Consider the following 15,055-nt stretch of genomic DNA (forward strand, 5'->3'; position numbering starts at 1 on the left):
TCTCTCTCTCTCTCTCTCTCTCTCTCTCTCTCTCTCTCTCTCTCTCTCTCGGTGCGGGAGCCAGGTTGATATTTGTAGAACATAGATATGAAAAAATGACAAATACTCTGGATTATCATATCTGGAAGAAATTAAAGTAATATCATTCAAAAAGAAAAACTGATGATTTGGGACCTTCCTTCTACAGTTCATTGGATTCAAAGACAGGCTTCCTTCAGGCCTTCAGTCCAGGCCTCCCCTAGGCTGCCTGCTCTGGTGCTCTCTGAATATGGCATTTTGCACTGTGGGTCCTGGGTTTCCTGCTCATCAAAACACCCACAGCTGAGTAAAACCCATCTAATCATAAAATTGAGTTTGGCTTTTCTTCCCTCTTTCCTTCTCCTGCTGTTTTCTATCAGCAGAATGCTAATACTAATTGGTTAATCTGTTATTTAGGCAAGTATTAATATTCTCATTTTGCAGGCAAGGAATCCGGCTTCCTGCTGCGTATCCCCTGGCCCTGGGTAAGGAGCTCTTCAGATGGGAGATTCAAAGTAGGTGAGGTTGGCCTCCGGAGACCCAAGCTGCTTGCTGGAAGCCTCCAGGAGGGCTGAGCTGGGCCTCCTTAGATCGCCGAGTTCCTGGCTCCCAGTTCTCCACTCAGACCACCAGGCGACACCTCCTCTAATGACAAAAATCCATTTTCCCATTCCACCCCAACCAATGCTCCAAGGACTTTCTTAATTGCGGCTGCTACCCTGGGAACAGGAAGCTTATTTGTAACTTGATGAATCTCCACCAGGCTCGCCTGGGTTTCTAGGTTTTGCGGAACTAAAAAACTTTACAGTAACTTTGTGCTGACTGTATCTGAAGATCATACTACTTCTGGAACAAAGAGATGAAACGTTTCTCAGTAGAAACCTGGTAAAATATACCTAGTCCAGAGAGGCTGATAAAAAATACGGTAGTGAGAAGATGCACAATGCAAAGCACGCGGGACAGCCAGACTGTTGTTCTAACGCGCAAGCCGGGGAGTGGAGTTGGGGGTATGTGGGTGGGAAGCTACAAACGAGTTTTCAATAGAAAGTCCATATCTGACCTCTTTTGTGCAAAAAAAAAAAAAAAAAAAAAAAAATGTTCTTTTCAAAAAGCATATCTTTCCACGTAAATGGACTTGAAGATAACTGTTTCCACGCCAAGAAGCTAAGTTTTAATTGGGAATTTTTTTTTATAAGAGGGAAAAGATTCATATCTGGCTTGTACTTCTTATCACATTTAGGAGAGAATTAGAATCTCACCACTACACAAATAATAGCTTTGTCAGTACAAAGGGGACCTGGGGCACTAGAGACCCTCCTTCAAAAATCCACTGTAAAACGTTAAGGGCTAAAGTTCAAGTTGCAGGGGGCAGGGGGAGACCAAATTTCATCTCTTTTCATTTTGAACTAAGTATCATGTCAATAATAATGAATTTTGTAAATGAATTAGTGTTAGACTCTGTGGACTAATTCTTTCATTATACAGAATATCTGACCAGAGTATGGCCTAAATTTACCAACATCTGTAAGTAGGTCTACATCCTGTAATGGCTCAGGCTTCCCAAAGGGCTACAATAATAAGGACCCCACAGAATGGTAGCCCCATCAGAAGTACAGTGTAGAATTTAGATTCAGTAAAACTTTATTTTTATATATGCATATATAAAAATATATCCATAAAATATAGCTGTATAAAATAAAATATATCCCTAATATATATTTTATATGCATATATATATATATATATATATATATATATATATACCAATTCAGTGTCTAACACAGAGACCACAACTCAGAACATGTCTCTGGCTGTTTAGGAACCACCATTTTAAAAGCTTCAGAAACTTTTTTTGAGCCTGAACTGTAATCTACCTACCTGTTTGCTGATATTTGAAATTTCTTTATATTTTTAAAAATGTGGATTCTTTTCCTTGTTTTGACTCTAAAAGACCAAGTTCAAATCCCTTTCAATTTCAGGCTTGCTAGCTCTCGAGCTCAATAGCAGAGCTAACAGGGCTGCAGCTGTAGGGTAGTGCACTTCTAGAAAGGATAGAAGAAGGAAAAGAAAGTAAGAGAGATGGGAATGCAGAGAGAGAGAGAGAGAGAGAGAGAGAGAGAGAGAGAGAGAGAGAAGAGGCAGGGAGGGAAAGAGAGGGGGAATGAATGAAGGAGGAGGAAGGGAGGGGAAGAAAGTGAGAAAGTGAGAGGGGGAAGGATGGAGAGAGGGAGGGAGGGAGGTAGAGAGGGAAGGAAGGGTTCAGAATAGGCAGCACTGCATCCCTGTGAGGTCAGAAGAGAGATAGAGAGGCTGGCAAAGCCGTGAAGAGCTGGCCAGGTACTGCAGGGAAGCGTGCCTACTCCTCAGTTAGCTCCAGGATTCTATCACCTAGAGCTCCCAAACCCTTCCTGGGCATTATACAAAAGATACAGAATGAAATCCAACGTTCACTGAAAGCATTCGAGAACACACAAGGAAGACAGACATGTCTTGGTGGAAAGAATGGCAGAGGACACAGATGAAGGAAAGCCTGGCTGGGTGGATCAAGTGCACACAGAAGAGAGGACAGGACCCAGTGTACATTCCCTGACCTGAATAAACAATGGGGGAGGGGGCTCTCTTTGCTGGAGTTTCCTTTGTGCAAATGAACTACCAACTACCCACTTGTGTGCCCACCACTTCTCTTTGTATTGGGCAGGCTATGACAGAAAAAGAAGAGCCAGATGGTTCTAGTGCCCACCACCCCGTCCTTCTGGAAGCTTGCTTAGCTTGTGTTTAGTATAATTTTATCAATATCTGTAGGGACGCTCACAAGGGTGAATGCATTTAATTGTACAAGATCCGTAATACTTTGCGATCCTTACTGTACCGTTTGCAACAGAGCTAGAAAGTACTTTGCAGATGTTATCTCATTAATCTACGCCGAATCCCCGTGAGCCAGGTAACGTAAGTATGCATAACCCAGTTTTACAGATCAGGAAATAGGCGGCGTAGTGAGAAATGACTAAGCCAAGGTTATGGAGCGAAAGAATAAGAGAGGGGGAACAGAGGACCCTGGTGGTGGCTGGCGGCTGTGCTCAGGGGACCAGGCCACCTCCCGCCTGGCTCTCCAGCCAGGTGATAGGAGAAGCATAACATTGTAGAGCAGAAAAATCTACCTTTGCACCTCACCTCCCCAGTTCATGCCACTTCAGTGCCGTAGCAAGCGCATATTTAAACACACTTCTGCAAATTTAAAAAGTGAGGTCACACCAGTTCATAATGATTTAAAAAAAAAAAAAAAAGACTTCCACAGTCATGTCTCGGATGCTGAGATGGATCATGCAGGAGAGCTGAGAGCGGAGGACCAGACTCTAAAGATCACACTGGACACTTCGGATCCAGTAGGTACCGACTCAGCTGCTGCCTTACTGAAATTCGCTCATGACCTCCTCTTCTGTCATGGCCAGGGAGGGAAGAGGGCTGGCTTCCCAGAGAAGTTTGCTGGGCTTTTCTCTGAGTGCGCCTATGAGGTTCCTCGAGTTCATATTTTACTACATCCTATCTGTAAGACTGGGATTTGAACAATTTGAAATTTCTTCCAAGACATTAGAGATAGGTTTTCATTTTTCTCGTTTGATTTTTTTTTTTTCTTCATTTTTTTTTTTTTTTTCGGTTTTAAAGCAAAAAGAGTATTGGTCAGATTCAAAGGTGTGGGACAGTCAGATTCAGTGATGCGCAGGCTGTGTGGCTGCAGGCTTTTCCTATCTTGCCTTCATTTCCATCCTGATATCTCCCCAGACTCCCCTTAAAGTGATAACTATGTGGATGCAGTGCACCTCAGAATGGAAATCACTGTATATTTGGATTCTATGAATCTGACATAACATGAGTTTTTAAATTCAAAAATCAGTTTTCTGAAAAAATAACACACTTTCAGCAGAAAACAGGATTTCGAACTCATTTCCCAGTAACGTTTTCAAAAATATTCCTCAAGATTTAGAGATGGGGTACTTTCCTGGATTTTTACGACTTTCCTTTGACAGCAATGAAACGTCAGTACCCCTTCCCTAGCGTGGATTCATTTGAGTGAAGCACTGCACATCTGAAGCACGGACTCACAGAACTCTTCCACCAGCCTACTGATGGTTGTAAGTGTTACCTAACTAAATCTGTTGCAGGTAGAATTCTTAACTACGCCCTTTTCTTTTTCCTGGTATGTTTCCCGGTATTTTTCCCCTAATGGGGTTATAAACAGAAACTTTCATTATCTTATGCTGTGTCCTTGTATAGGCAAAGACTAAAATGCATCTCTAAACCTGTTACAGTATTACAAATACCAGTTAGCAGCTATGTGCCCGGTGATGCTGACATGTTTGACATCAGGTTTAAGTCCATACATTTAAGCACATATATATATATATATATATATATATATATATATATATATAATATTAGTGAACTATAACATACAGAGCATTTGCCTCCAGGTATTTCTATAATACATACCTCAATGATGGTGCCATCCGGGATCCTGAGAAAATGGCGATACAACTCTTGAAACCCATTGGGATAAACAGTATGTACTGATATGTGGGAAGTAACCCCTCTTGGACCAACTGCAGACTCAAAACTTTCATCCTGATGGTGGGGGTCACAGCTGGAGACCTTGGACTCGGTGTCATGGATGTAATCGTGCACTGCCACCTAGTGAGACCCCCCCAAGAGTGTCCCCCCCACAAGTTCCCCATACCCAGAGGGAGGAAAAAAAACAAAACAAAAAAGGTAATTAAGATTTGTCAAGAACAGAGCCAATTTTACACGAACTTACAGCAAATCTGAAATTCTGCTGTCTGCAGTGCCTGTGCCTGGCTCCATGCGCCATGCGCGTTTTCCTGACATAGATCTAAATAGCGAAGACAGACAAATCCCTGGTGTGTGCTCCACAAAGTTAATTCTACACAGATGAAGCTGTAATTGGCTTCCATATTAACCCAAGGCAGGAAGATCAAGCAGGCTGGGAGAATGACAGTGTAGATTGGAAAACAAAAATGTTTACAAATGATTTTAGGAACAGGTCTGCTTGCTCTCTCACCAGAAAGGAAGGTTTTCTCTTTCCACTTGTTTGTGCTGTAATGTCTATGTTTCAGACTTCTCAGATCTCTAAATCAATTCCCTGCAGTACACAGGGCGGCTTTTGTTTGGGGTACGCACGGACTACTAAGTTTCTTCCTGATAATCCTGGAACTTTGGACGTATTGGATTTTATTTTTAATAAGGCTCCTCAGGTGACAATTTCACTGTCTAATGTGACACACACCCTGTGTATTATAATAGAGGTAAATTAATTTGATTAAATTATAATGCAGTTGAAAAGATGTACCTGTATTGACTGTTTAAAATATTGCCAATGAAAATTTGACTTTGCCACCTTAAAACTTGTGTGTGGCTAATAAAACTGGTTTCCTGTTCTGTTTCTTTTCTTTTTTTTTTTTTTTTTTTTTTTTTTTTTTTTCTCTTCAATTCCTGAGCTATACTGACACTCTNTTTTTTTTTTTTTTTTTTTTTTTTTTTTTTTTTTTGTCTTTCTCTTCAATTCCTGAGCTATACTGACACTCTATAATTCCCCATTTTCGTATTCCAAGATGTCCATATTTTTAGACCTTAGTAGAGTTTTCTATGGATCCTTTCTGCACTAGCATTTTTTTTTTTTTGCAGAGACAGAAAATATTCACCTAGTGACCCATAAAGCCCATTTCAAACACAAAGCAAATGCTAATTTCTCTTGAACAACTCTTTAAGAGTACTGCAAATATCCAAGAACATGGAAAGATACATTAATATGAAAGAAAATTCTTTCCAAAGACTAGTTAATGCAAGTCTGACATTGACAATAAACTTGTAAAATTTTAACCAGTGAGAAATATTTTTCCTTGAGGGCAAGAAAGGTATAATTACAATATGGATGGGCAGAAGACGAAGTCATAAATTTTGTGAAAGTATTTGAAGGACTGAGAAGACAAGGATCTTAAGGGATTAAAAACAGTGGTTCTGAGTCAATATAAGTAATGCTTAAGAAACCCAGTTTTGCAGGGATTTGCAGGAACAAACACTTATGCTAACTTTTCAAAGTTTGACTATGATAAGTACATACAAGGGAGTTTTCTTCCAGATAAATCCCAAGTTTTCTTTCTTTTATAAGCAATGAATGTAATTGTCTATTGAAAAGGTGAAGAAAATGTAGTATACAGACTACATGAAATAATATGAAGCTATAAAATGGTAAAAATCCTGTTTGGTTTTGTTTTGTTTTGGTTTGTTTTGGTTTTTTTTTTCTAATCAACATGGACTGTGGAAGATGTTAAATGAGATGAGCCAGCACAAAGAAGGCATGGTCCTTCTGATTCACGGCATCTAATAAAGACTGATATCATAGTTGTAGAGAGGAGACTCCTGGTCGCCAGATGAGCTAAAAGAGAGAGACTAATCAACAGGTGGGGAGTTAGCAGGAATGCTAGTGACAACTCGTGCCCCGTAGGGTGAAACTAGATTTAATATGATGATTGTCTCATACTACGGAGAATGATGAGTGTCTGAAATGGCTGATCAGCTAAGCACCCTGATTGGACAATTACATAATATCTATATATTTTGAAACACTAGGTGATGTTCGCTCCTCAACATGTGTGGTCGTTATGCTTCTATTACAAACGCCAACGAATCAGTGTTGGTGGGATTGTCTTGGGCATGGACACTGCGCGGGTGCTTCCAGCCCTGGCCTGGTCTTGATAAAGACACTGAGAGACCAAAGTACACAGGAAATGATTCCGTGATGTTGTTATAGGAAGATGGGAGGCCAGAAGGACAGTAGGTGTGGTAAAGACTCCAGAAACTGGGTAAAGACAGCTTGAATGTCAGCCATAAACAGAGTGCACTGACAGGAGTGAAACCAAATGCAATGGGCTCATACCTTAGAGGGCATGATGCTAACATACTTAGCCAAGAAAAAAAAAAAAGAGAGAAGTAAGTTTTATTAACCACAGCAGGTAAAAAAGATTAATATCCTTTGCCAACAAAGGAAGTCTGAAAATTGGAAAGCATATGCATGCATGCATACATACATACATACATACATTTTCATGTATTCATATAGAAATTATGTTACTGAGCATGCCTGGTTTAAGAATACCATTTAAGAAAGAAAGATAGTAGACATATTTATGGGCATGCTTAACTCAAGGTCATGGACCACAAATTTAAAAAGCCAAAGTGCTGAACAGGGATGTATCGGAACATGTTCATCCTGAGCCATAAGTTGTATCTCACTACAGGGATTAACTGTAAAGGTGTCCACCCCACCTGGTGGTAACCAAGGTTGCGGATCATAAAGCTGAACTAATTAACTAACTTGTGGTAAAATCGCAAAAGGATAGGCAGCCCTTGGGTCCAACTAGAAGGAAAAGAGACTTGCATTCGTCGTCCCCAAAAGGGGACATGTGACACTACATAGGGAGAGTGGCAGATAGGATAGACATATCTTTTGATCTCTGATGTAGAGTCTGGTGAGGTAAGGTGCTAACTAGAGGTGGGAATGAGATTTCTAAGAAGCAGTCAGGACCAATATGAGGAGGGACAAAAATCAAACCACTGGCCATGTCTAAAGGAGGAATTTGTTGAACTACATCAGAACTGTGCCCACAGTTATAGTAACAGACAGTGTCATATACAATTTAATTCTAAATCTGCTAATAGTCTGCTGACGACATCACCCGACCACGTTTCCTGTTAGGTAACTTGTGGAGTTCTTGTTTACTCATGGAGTCTGGGCACAGAGGAGACTGCATCAGCTCTGAGACCGTCTGGGCTGTCCATCCTGTTCACCCAGCTTTGGTCCAGACCCCCCCCCCATGGGTCTCTTCTCCCCTTTAGAATTAACCCATTTCTGATGGTTTCCAGAATTTGGATGTAAAACATTTCATTCCAAACCCAGGCAGAACACAAGGAAAAAGATAAAAGTAGGTTTTGCCATGTTCTGGAGTTCTAGAGAATTACCACAAATATTTATGAGAGAAAAGTTATTGGACAGTATCTGTGTCTTTGAAAGTAGAGCCTCCGTGTTTTGGAAATGCAACATTAAACACTAAACAAAACTATACTTCTCCCTTGGAAAACACTGCCTATTTCAAGAAGATGGGAACACTATAGCAGTTACTCTCCTTTGAGAAGCTGATTTCTTCCAAACTAAGTTTACTGTGGTGAGCACACACGCACACGCGTGCGCACACACACACACACACACACACACATATCCCTTTTCACTTCAGTTTGTTTTCCCATCTTCCTTAGTTCTTTGATTCTTTGATCATAGGAATCTGATGTATGAGAAGGAAGAGGCAACTTTGGCTGACATTGAAGTACGTCTGAGAAGAAAGTATGTAGTAAGGAACAGGTTGAAATGTAACTCAACATTACTTAGTGACAAATATTTTATACACACAGACACACAGACACATAGACATACTGATATATATATATATATATATATATGCATACATACATACATATACATATATGTATATATATAATTTAATATGTATGAGGCTATATACTACATACATATTTGTGTACATAAATTATACATACATACATAAAAAACTTCACATGTACAAGATATAAAAGGCTATTTAGTTGACAGCATTATGTCCATTTCATAGTCAAAGCAACTGAGGAATGTTAATTTGCTCTAAGGCACAGATATGTGACAGTATTACTGAGGCATTACCCTTATTCATGCTGCACCTCCTACTTCCTTGTGCTTCTGATTCCAATCTCCAAGCTTTTCATCCTCTCTCTCTGGGGAAACCAACTGTGTTCAGATCAGCCTGCGCCTTACTCTGTAAGTTGCTCTGTATTGGATAAAACTGGCTTCTGAGACTGTGCTTTGCCCTAGGAGCCTCCATTTGACAAGAGGCTTTCGGCCTTGATTTTGAGGAGGAGGGATGACTGAGGTCTAGAATCAACATTGTCTGCGAACTTATCATTTTTAAATTTCACTTCTGGCATTGTGAAAAGAAGCACAGAGTGTCTCCATTTCTCACACGGCGTGATTATGACACTTGGGGAAGTACAAGAGAGTCTTAGGCTTCTTCTCACGCTTTGGAGCCAGGCTGTTCCTAGAACTCAACGTCTGTACCTGCCCATATCTGGTTTAGCAAGAACACCCTGTGTTTCTGATATCTACTTCAACTCTCCCTTTTTACCAAGTAACAAAATAGTGTCCATCTTTCACAGAACTCTCTATGATAAGGCAGAAACTTTTATTTCCTTTGCACTCCTTCCTATGGATAAATTTTCACTTTCCCAGACAGTTCCTAGGAGATATATTATACCAGGTACCTGAGACCCTGACCGTAAAGAGTCAGACTGTATTTGAGCTCAGGGAGCTCTGACTCTAAACCCCATGAACTTGTGACTACACTCTGACTCAATGTTTGATCACACCTATGGACATACTCTTGTGTTTTCTCTTTAATGTGCAGCCACAGGATGGGGACATGTTTGGACAGGACTCTAGAGGCTGAATTTTCCTTTCAGCTCAGTGTTCATCAGGATGATGCTGAGTTTTCCGTCCTGGGTCTTTGTAGGAACATCCTAACTTAAATGTCATGTTCAAATGACCAATGTCCATCCTTTCCACCGAGGTTTTATCAAGATTCTCAAGGTCCCTGGAGGATGAACCGGGAAAGACGTGCGGCCACATTTCTCTCCACATTTGAGCTGTAGATGTCCACCAAAGCAGCTGTGCTCTTCCGCAGAGCTTCCAGCTGGCAAGTCTCGGAAGAGTCGGGATACTAAAGGCAGTCAGAGGAACAAATGGGGTCGTGCGGTCACCTCACCTTCCGAAAAGGTGACAGAGACAACGGGCAGAAGTCCAGTGTGCCTTTAGAAATAGTTAAAGGAACGAAGACAGACTTTCCCCACAGAAAACAGTACTTCACTTACCTGCTGAGGTATTAAGCTTTTTCAGGGGCTGTGAAAACACCCTACCCTGCGGGTAATTGCTACATCTTCTACCTTAAACCAAAGAACAGCCTCCAGCAATGAGAGATGCTTGGCTTTAAGACTTTGTAAAATCTCCCCAGGGTTAAGAAAGTAGGGCAAGGTAGGAAAAAAAAATGTTTTATAACAGAAAAAAAATGGGAAGAGCAGCTGATCAGAGGCGGATACAGAGGAGGAGAGAGACGAAGAAGTCATCTTTTCCCCCTTAGACTGTGCGGTTCTTTCCTGAAGAATCTGTACATGAACACAATATTCTATCATCTTTTAAATCTGTGCCCTTAAATCTAGTTGCTGAGAAACAAACTGTGTGGCAAAGTGACCCACATGGTAGTTGCTATCCAAACCAAAAGCCTACATGTAACTATCTCCCATTAAATTTTATTTCAGGCCATAAAGGCAATCTAAACAGAGGACAGGAAGATCTGGTAAGGCAAATGACACACAAGGTAGACAGTCTTATCTAGAATAAGTGTGGGATAAAGAAGGAAGCAGAACATGATTTTTCTCTAATCTACATTTTTCTATACATTGTTTTTCTTTTTGTTTTTGTAATGAATAAAGGGCTTAACTAGTTGCCCAGAAAAGTGTCTTCAATGAAAAACTGGAGTTCACTCTATTTCTGTAAGTGCATAGGTCAGAATATGCTATGTTACTCTATCCTAGTGCCACACATAACCTGAGGTGGGCTGTATGCATCTCTCTCCTGTCATCTAAAATCCCTTTCATCAAACCAACCAAACACGCCTAGCACTGCTGGGGAAGCCCAGAGTGAGTGACCAAATCTGCTGAGACAAGTGGATTGAGAGACTACACATATAGAACATATCTGGGGAGCTGATGCTGACCTCTATCTGGAGGCATAAAAATATAATAAATAGTGAGACCACAAAGCATCAGCCCCACATACTGTAACTTAAATGAAATCCACCCCTCAGCAGGAGAGCGAGGTCAGGGCTCTGGTTCAGTAGTAGATGAAACAGGCCGGAACAGGTTCAAATACTGCATATTTCACAACAGAGCTTAATTAACACAGAACAATGAGGCTGTTAATTGCAGTATAATAGTTCAGCATGAAATTAGGTCTGATGTGAGCGTTCTTATAGTGGAGTTGTTTATGTTATTATAATTATGCAGTAGTACATAGATTTATGGCATAGATATATATTTTTTTCTAATAGCTTTTGGATTGATTTCTTTTCTTGCTTGGATTTACATCCAGTTTCTAAGTATGGCAAACCAAGCAGAAGGAGCCAGGGTCAGGAAATTAGGTCACCATGGATGATGCAGTAGGTCTCCTGTGGATTTGATGTTGGAGTTACAAATGAGTTGTGCTTGATAATGGTTATTTTCTTCACCATTTATTTAGAATTAGACCATTTGGTTAAAAACAAAACAAAACCAAAACCAAACCAAACCAAAACAAAAAACAAAAATCAAAACACGCCCCCGGAGTGGGGGGGTCTTAGAAAAAAGGTTCACTTTTACAGAAATGCTTGCTTTGCTTTGTTTTCAAAAGCAATGTGCTGCTCTGTTTTCTGCTGCTGTAACAGAATACCAGAGACTGGGTAATTTATATATATAAAAAAAAAGTTCATTAAGTTCACAGTTCCAGCAGCTGGGGAGATGAAAAAGGGGGAGGGTTTTTGTGGAACATCAGTGAACTGTAGAAGGCACAAGGATAACAGAAGGCCGACAATGGGAGGGGTGGGTGTTAATGGGAGGGGTGGGTGTTTTGACAAAAGCAGCCTGACAATGACTTGCTGGTTCCCCTAGCGATGGTTCTTGGTTCTGATCCATGCGGAAGGCAGAGGCTTTTTTGGCCTCCTCACTACTAGGCAGTGGTGATTAAGTTGCCAGTGCATGAGTATTTTTAGGGAGTAGGAGGGGGCATTCAAACCACAACATTCTTTTGAGAATCAAAAGGATGCAAATCAATTGTCTAAGGTGGACAAAAATCTCAAAAATTCAAAGATTATGGCTTCTGTAAAATGTCACCTCCAGCTCACAGAAAGCAGAAGATGTGACAGGAAAGTAGAATTTTCACGAGATGATGATGGATGTTTTCCCTTGACTCCTGCGGAATTGCTTTGGACTCAAAGCTGGCTCATAGGAGAACCAAAGCCACGGCCTGATTTAAACATTTGAAACCTGGCCCACACACAGCGCCTGGGACAAACTTTCCCATTTGATGGTTTGGCTTTCTAGCTTACTATTCTGACTTCTGTGCAGTCTATGTTTATCACTGATTTTACAACAGTTTTTCATGTATTTTGTGTATTTCTTGACTGAACAAAAGACCAAAGAATTAATATAGAACATTACACCAAAATATGTTTCTTTCATTAACAAAGCTATCAGGAAAGGAGTACTTAAGTAAATGTGAATCAATTTAGGGAAAAGTAATATTCCATGGAATGGCCAGCAAGCCATCTTTTTATACAACGTTATTTCTGCTCAACTGAGATAGGGATTAATTATGGCATAGGAGTAAAGTGAACACACCTCCGTGTGCTTCTGGGAACACACTCTACCTTACGTTTGCTATTGAACATCTCCAGTTTTCCCAACTACCAATTTCCCATCATTTATCTGTTGGTGGAAACATACTTTTTCGTTGTACGGCTGTACAAGAAAATCTCTAAGAATTTCACTTCTGGTTAAACCATTATTCAAAACTCTGAGCAACAGCAATAAATACAAGGGGAAAAAGTTGGGTGCTATTTTTTATTAAAGGATAAAAATCGCAGGTCTTGGCAGTAGTCCCGAGGTTTTCGCCTCTGGATACGTATGCAAATGTTCACAATGGTAGCGCCATGGCCATATTTAAACATCCCACAGATTAATCTCAGAGCCAATGTCAGCTTAGAACAACCCCTCCCTTCTTCCAGTTTTCTGCTCATGCCAACAGTGGTTAAAAGGGAGAGAGCACCGCTAACCCTGGAATCCTAGATTGGCAGAGGATTTGGGGGCCATGGATGTGGGATTGAAGACAGACAGGGAAAAAAGGTAAGAAACAAACAAACAAAAAAAAAGCCCATGCCACCCACTATGAGTTTAGATAAATCCTCCAGATGGTGAAGGCATTGTTTAAATGTAAAGTAGTCCTAAATGCTGTGGCCAGCCCTGTTTCCCACACCTACACTCTACTCTAGAGTTACAGGAAGGAAAACTTCAAAGTCAGAGTGCCAAAACCAGATTGTTTTTTGAAAATGGGACAAAATACCCAGACCTTCCAGTTTAGAACCTACTTTTCTTCCCTTGAGTGCTAAAAGTAAAAAAAAAAAAAAAAAAAAAAGAAAAGAAAAAGAAAAAAAGAAATTTAAATGTTGTTATCTATTTGATCTAATCTTTTACTTTATGCTATGACGGAACTAAGGGATAGTAATTGAACCAGTTTACTTTAGACACCCAATTGTGGAAGTCCTGGGATCCAAAGGAAACAAAATTGAGCAACGTATTAATTTTGCTTTTTGGTGTTAAACTTGAAATGTGGTCCCGTGGGTCTGGCTAAAGTTGACTCAAATTCATAAGTATGTTACTACATCCTTGGCTGAAAAAAAAAACTTAAGCTATTAGCTTAGATGAAGAACATTGGCCCTTTCGATTTTAAAATAGAGCTGAGGACAGTATGCTAATACAAACCTGTGACCTATGGTACTTGGAAGGTACTGATCCCGAGGCAGGAAGATCCTCTCCCTGAGGTCAGGACTAGGAAGCCAGCTTGGGCAACATGAGACCCTGATTCAGAGAGACAGAAAGCTTAAAGCTAATGCCTTCCCTACTGCTTTGATGTGCATGGCACTGAAATAGGAACTCCTCTCCTTCTGTATGAGACGTTTCTGTCTCAAGGGGTGACCCGTCGTTGATGCTCCGGTCAGCTAATACTTGATTCTTAGTACATTCCTTGAATTGATTTCTCTACAGCAGTAGAAAAATGCCAGAGTAACACATGCTAAGAGATTGTGGGTCTATGTATGTGCACTTTATTTTGCTTTCAAGAAAAAGGATGTCTCAATTTGTTTTCAAATTATCCGAAATGGACAGAAAGCAGGCGAATGAAGAATAGGATGTTTATACTCTGCCTACGATTGTATTTTTGAATGCAAGTGGTACAGATTGGCTGCCTATCTAGGGAGAACTGGCAACCATTGTGCTCCTATCTCCCACTGAGCATGCTCCAACACGAGCTTTGCAATAGGTGTTGGTGAGTTCTCCCCAGACTTGTACTTGGCTTGTGGCCCTCCTCAGTCACTATTGTTATGAATGTCACCTATTAGTGAGGTCCACCACCCTAAGGGAGAGGCTGCAGCCCATCAGCCATACCCTCCGCCTCATGATTGGAATCATGCTGGCATAGAAGCATCCTATAGAACACCCTAAGCACTTCTGTCTCTGCTTGTTCTTTTCTGCTCTTCTGTGTACAGATGCAAGCCTCACAAGGCAAATCCATGGGGCCTGAATGCTAATGTACACTAACTGCTCATTTCTTAAAGGAGTAAATAAATGAATTTAGCTATTTCAAAGGACCCAATATTGGAGGTTGGAGGACACCTGTTTTTTGTTTTGTTTTTTGTTTTTGTTTTTGCTTCATATCGTTTGGCTGTTGTCATGCCCGTTTTTGAAGCTCCTGAAATCTATTTTATTTTTTCCAATTATAAATTCCCATATTTTTTCAAATTGATATGTACTAACATATCAATGTATATATTGCTATCAGTGTTTTCCATTTCCCCAGCAGTGCCAGTGAAGTGAACTCTCTACCAGCATCCTACAGTACAAGGCTGAACTCCCTGTTTCCTAATCTAGGGAGCTTTTCTCCGTCACTCTTTCATCACCTCACCCCACCCATACCATCCACAAGTCAGAGACTGCTATGGTCTAACTTTCCTAGAACAAAAGTCCTTCACACACACATAAAACATCTACTTCTGGCACTGCCGGGGAAAGAGCGGACTGGTGAGGGGACCCGCAGCTGAACCCGATCGTCCTGCGCCTCTCC

At 40.7% G+C, this 15,055-nt stretch overlaps 1 protein-coding gene across 1 annotated transcript in view; it reads right to left on the reverse strand.

Annotated features, from left to right (window-relative positions):
* The window catches only part of Ofcc1 (orofacial cleft 1 candidate 1), a 278,420-nt gene that overhangs the window by 9,316 nt on the left and 254,049 nt on the right, over positions 1–15,055 (reverse strand). Inside the window, exon 17 of the mRNA XM_021215991.1 lies at positions 4,507–4,704. Coding sequence (XP_021071650.1) covers positions 4,507–4,704 — 198 coding nt within the window. The remainder of the gene's footprint in view (positions 1–4,506; positions 4,705–15,055) is intronic.

Source organism: Mus pahari, chromosome 16 (genome assembly GCF_900095145.1).
Source record: "Mus pahari chromosome 16, PAHARI_EIJ_v1.1, whole genome shotgun sequence".
Lineage (NCBI taxonomy): Eukaryota > Metazoa > Chordata > Mammalia > Rodentia > Muridae > Mus > Mus pahari.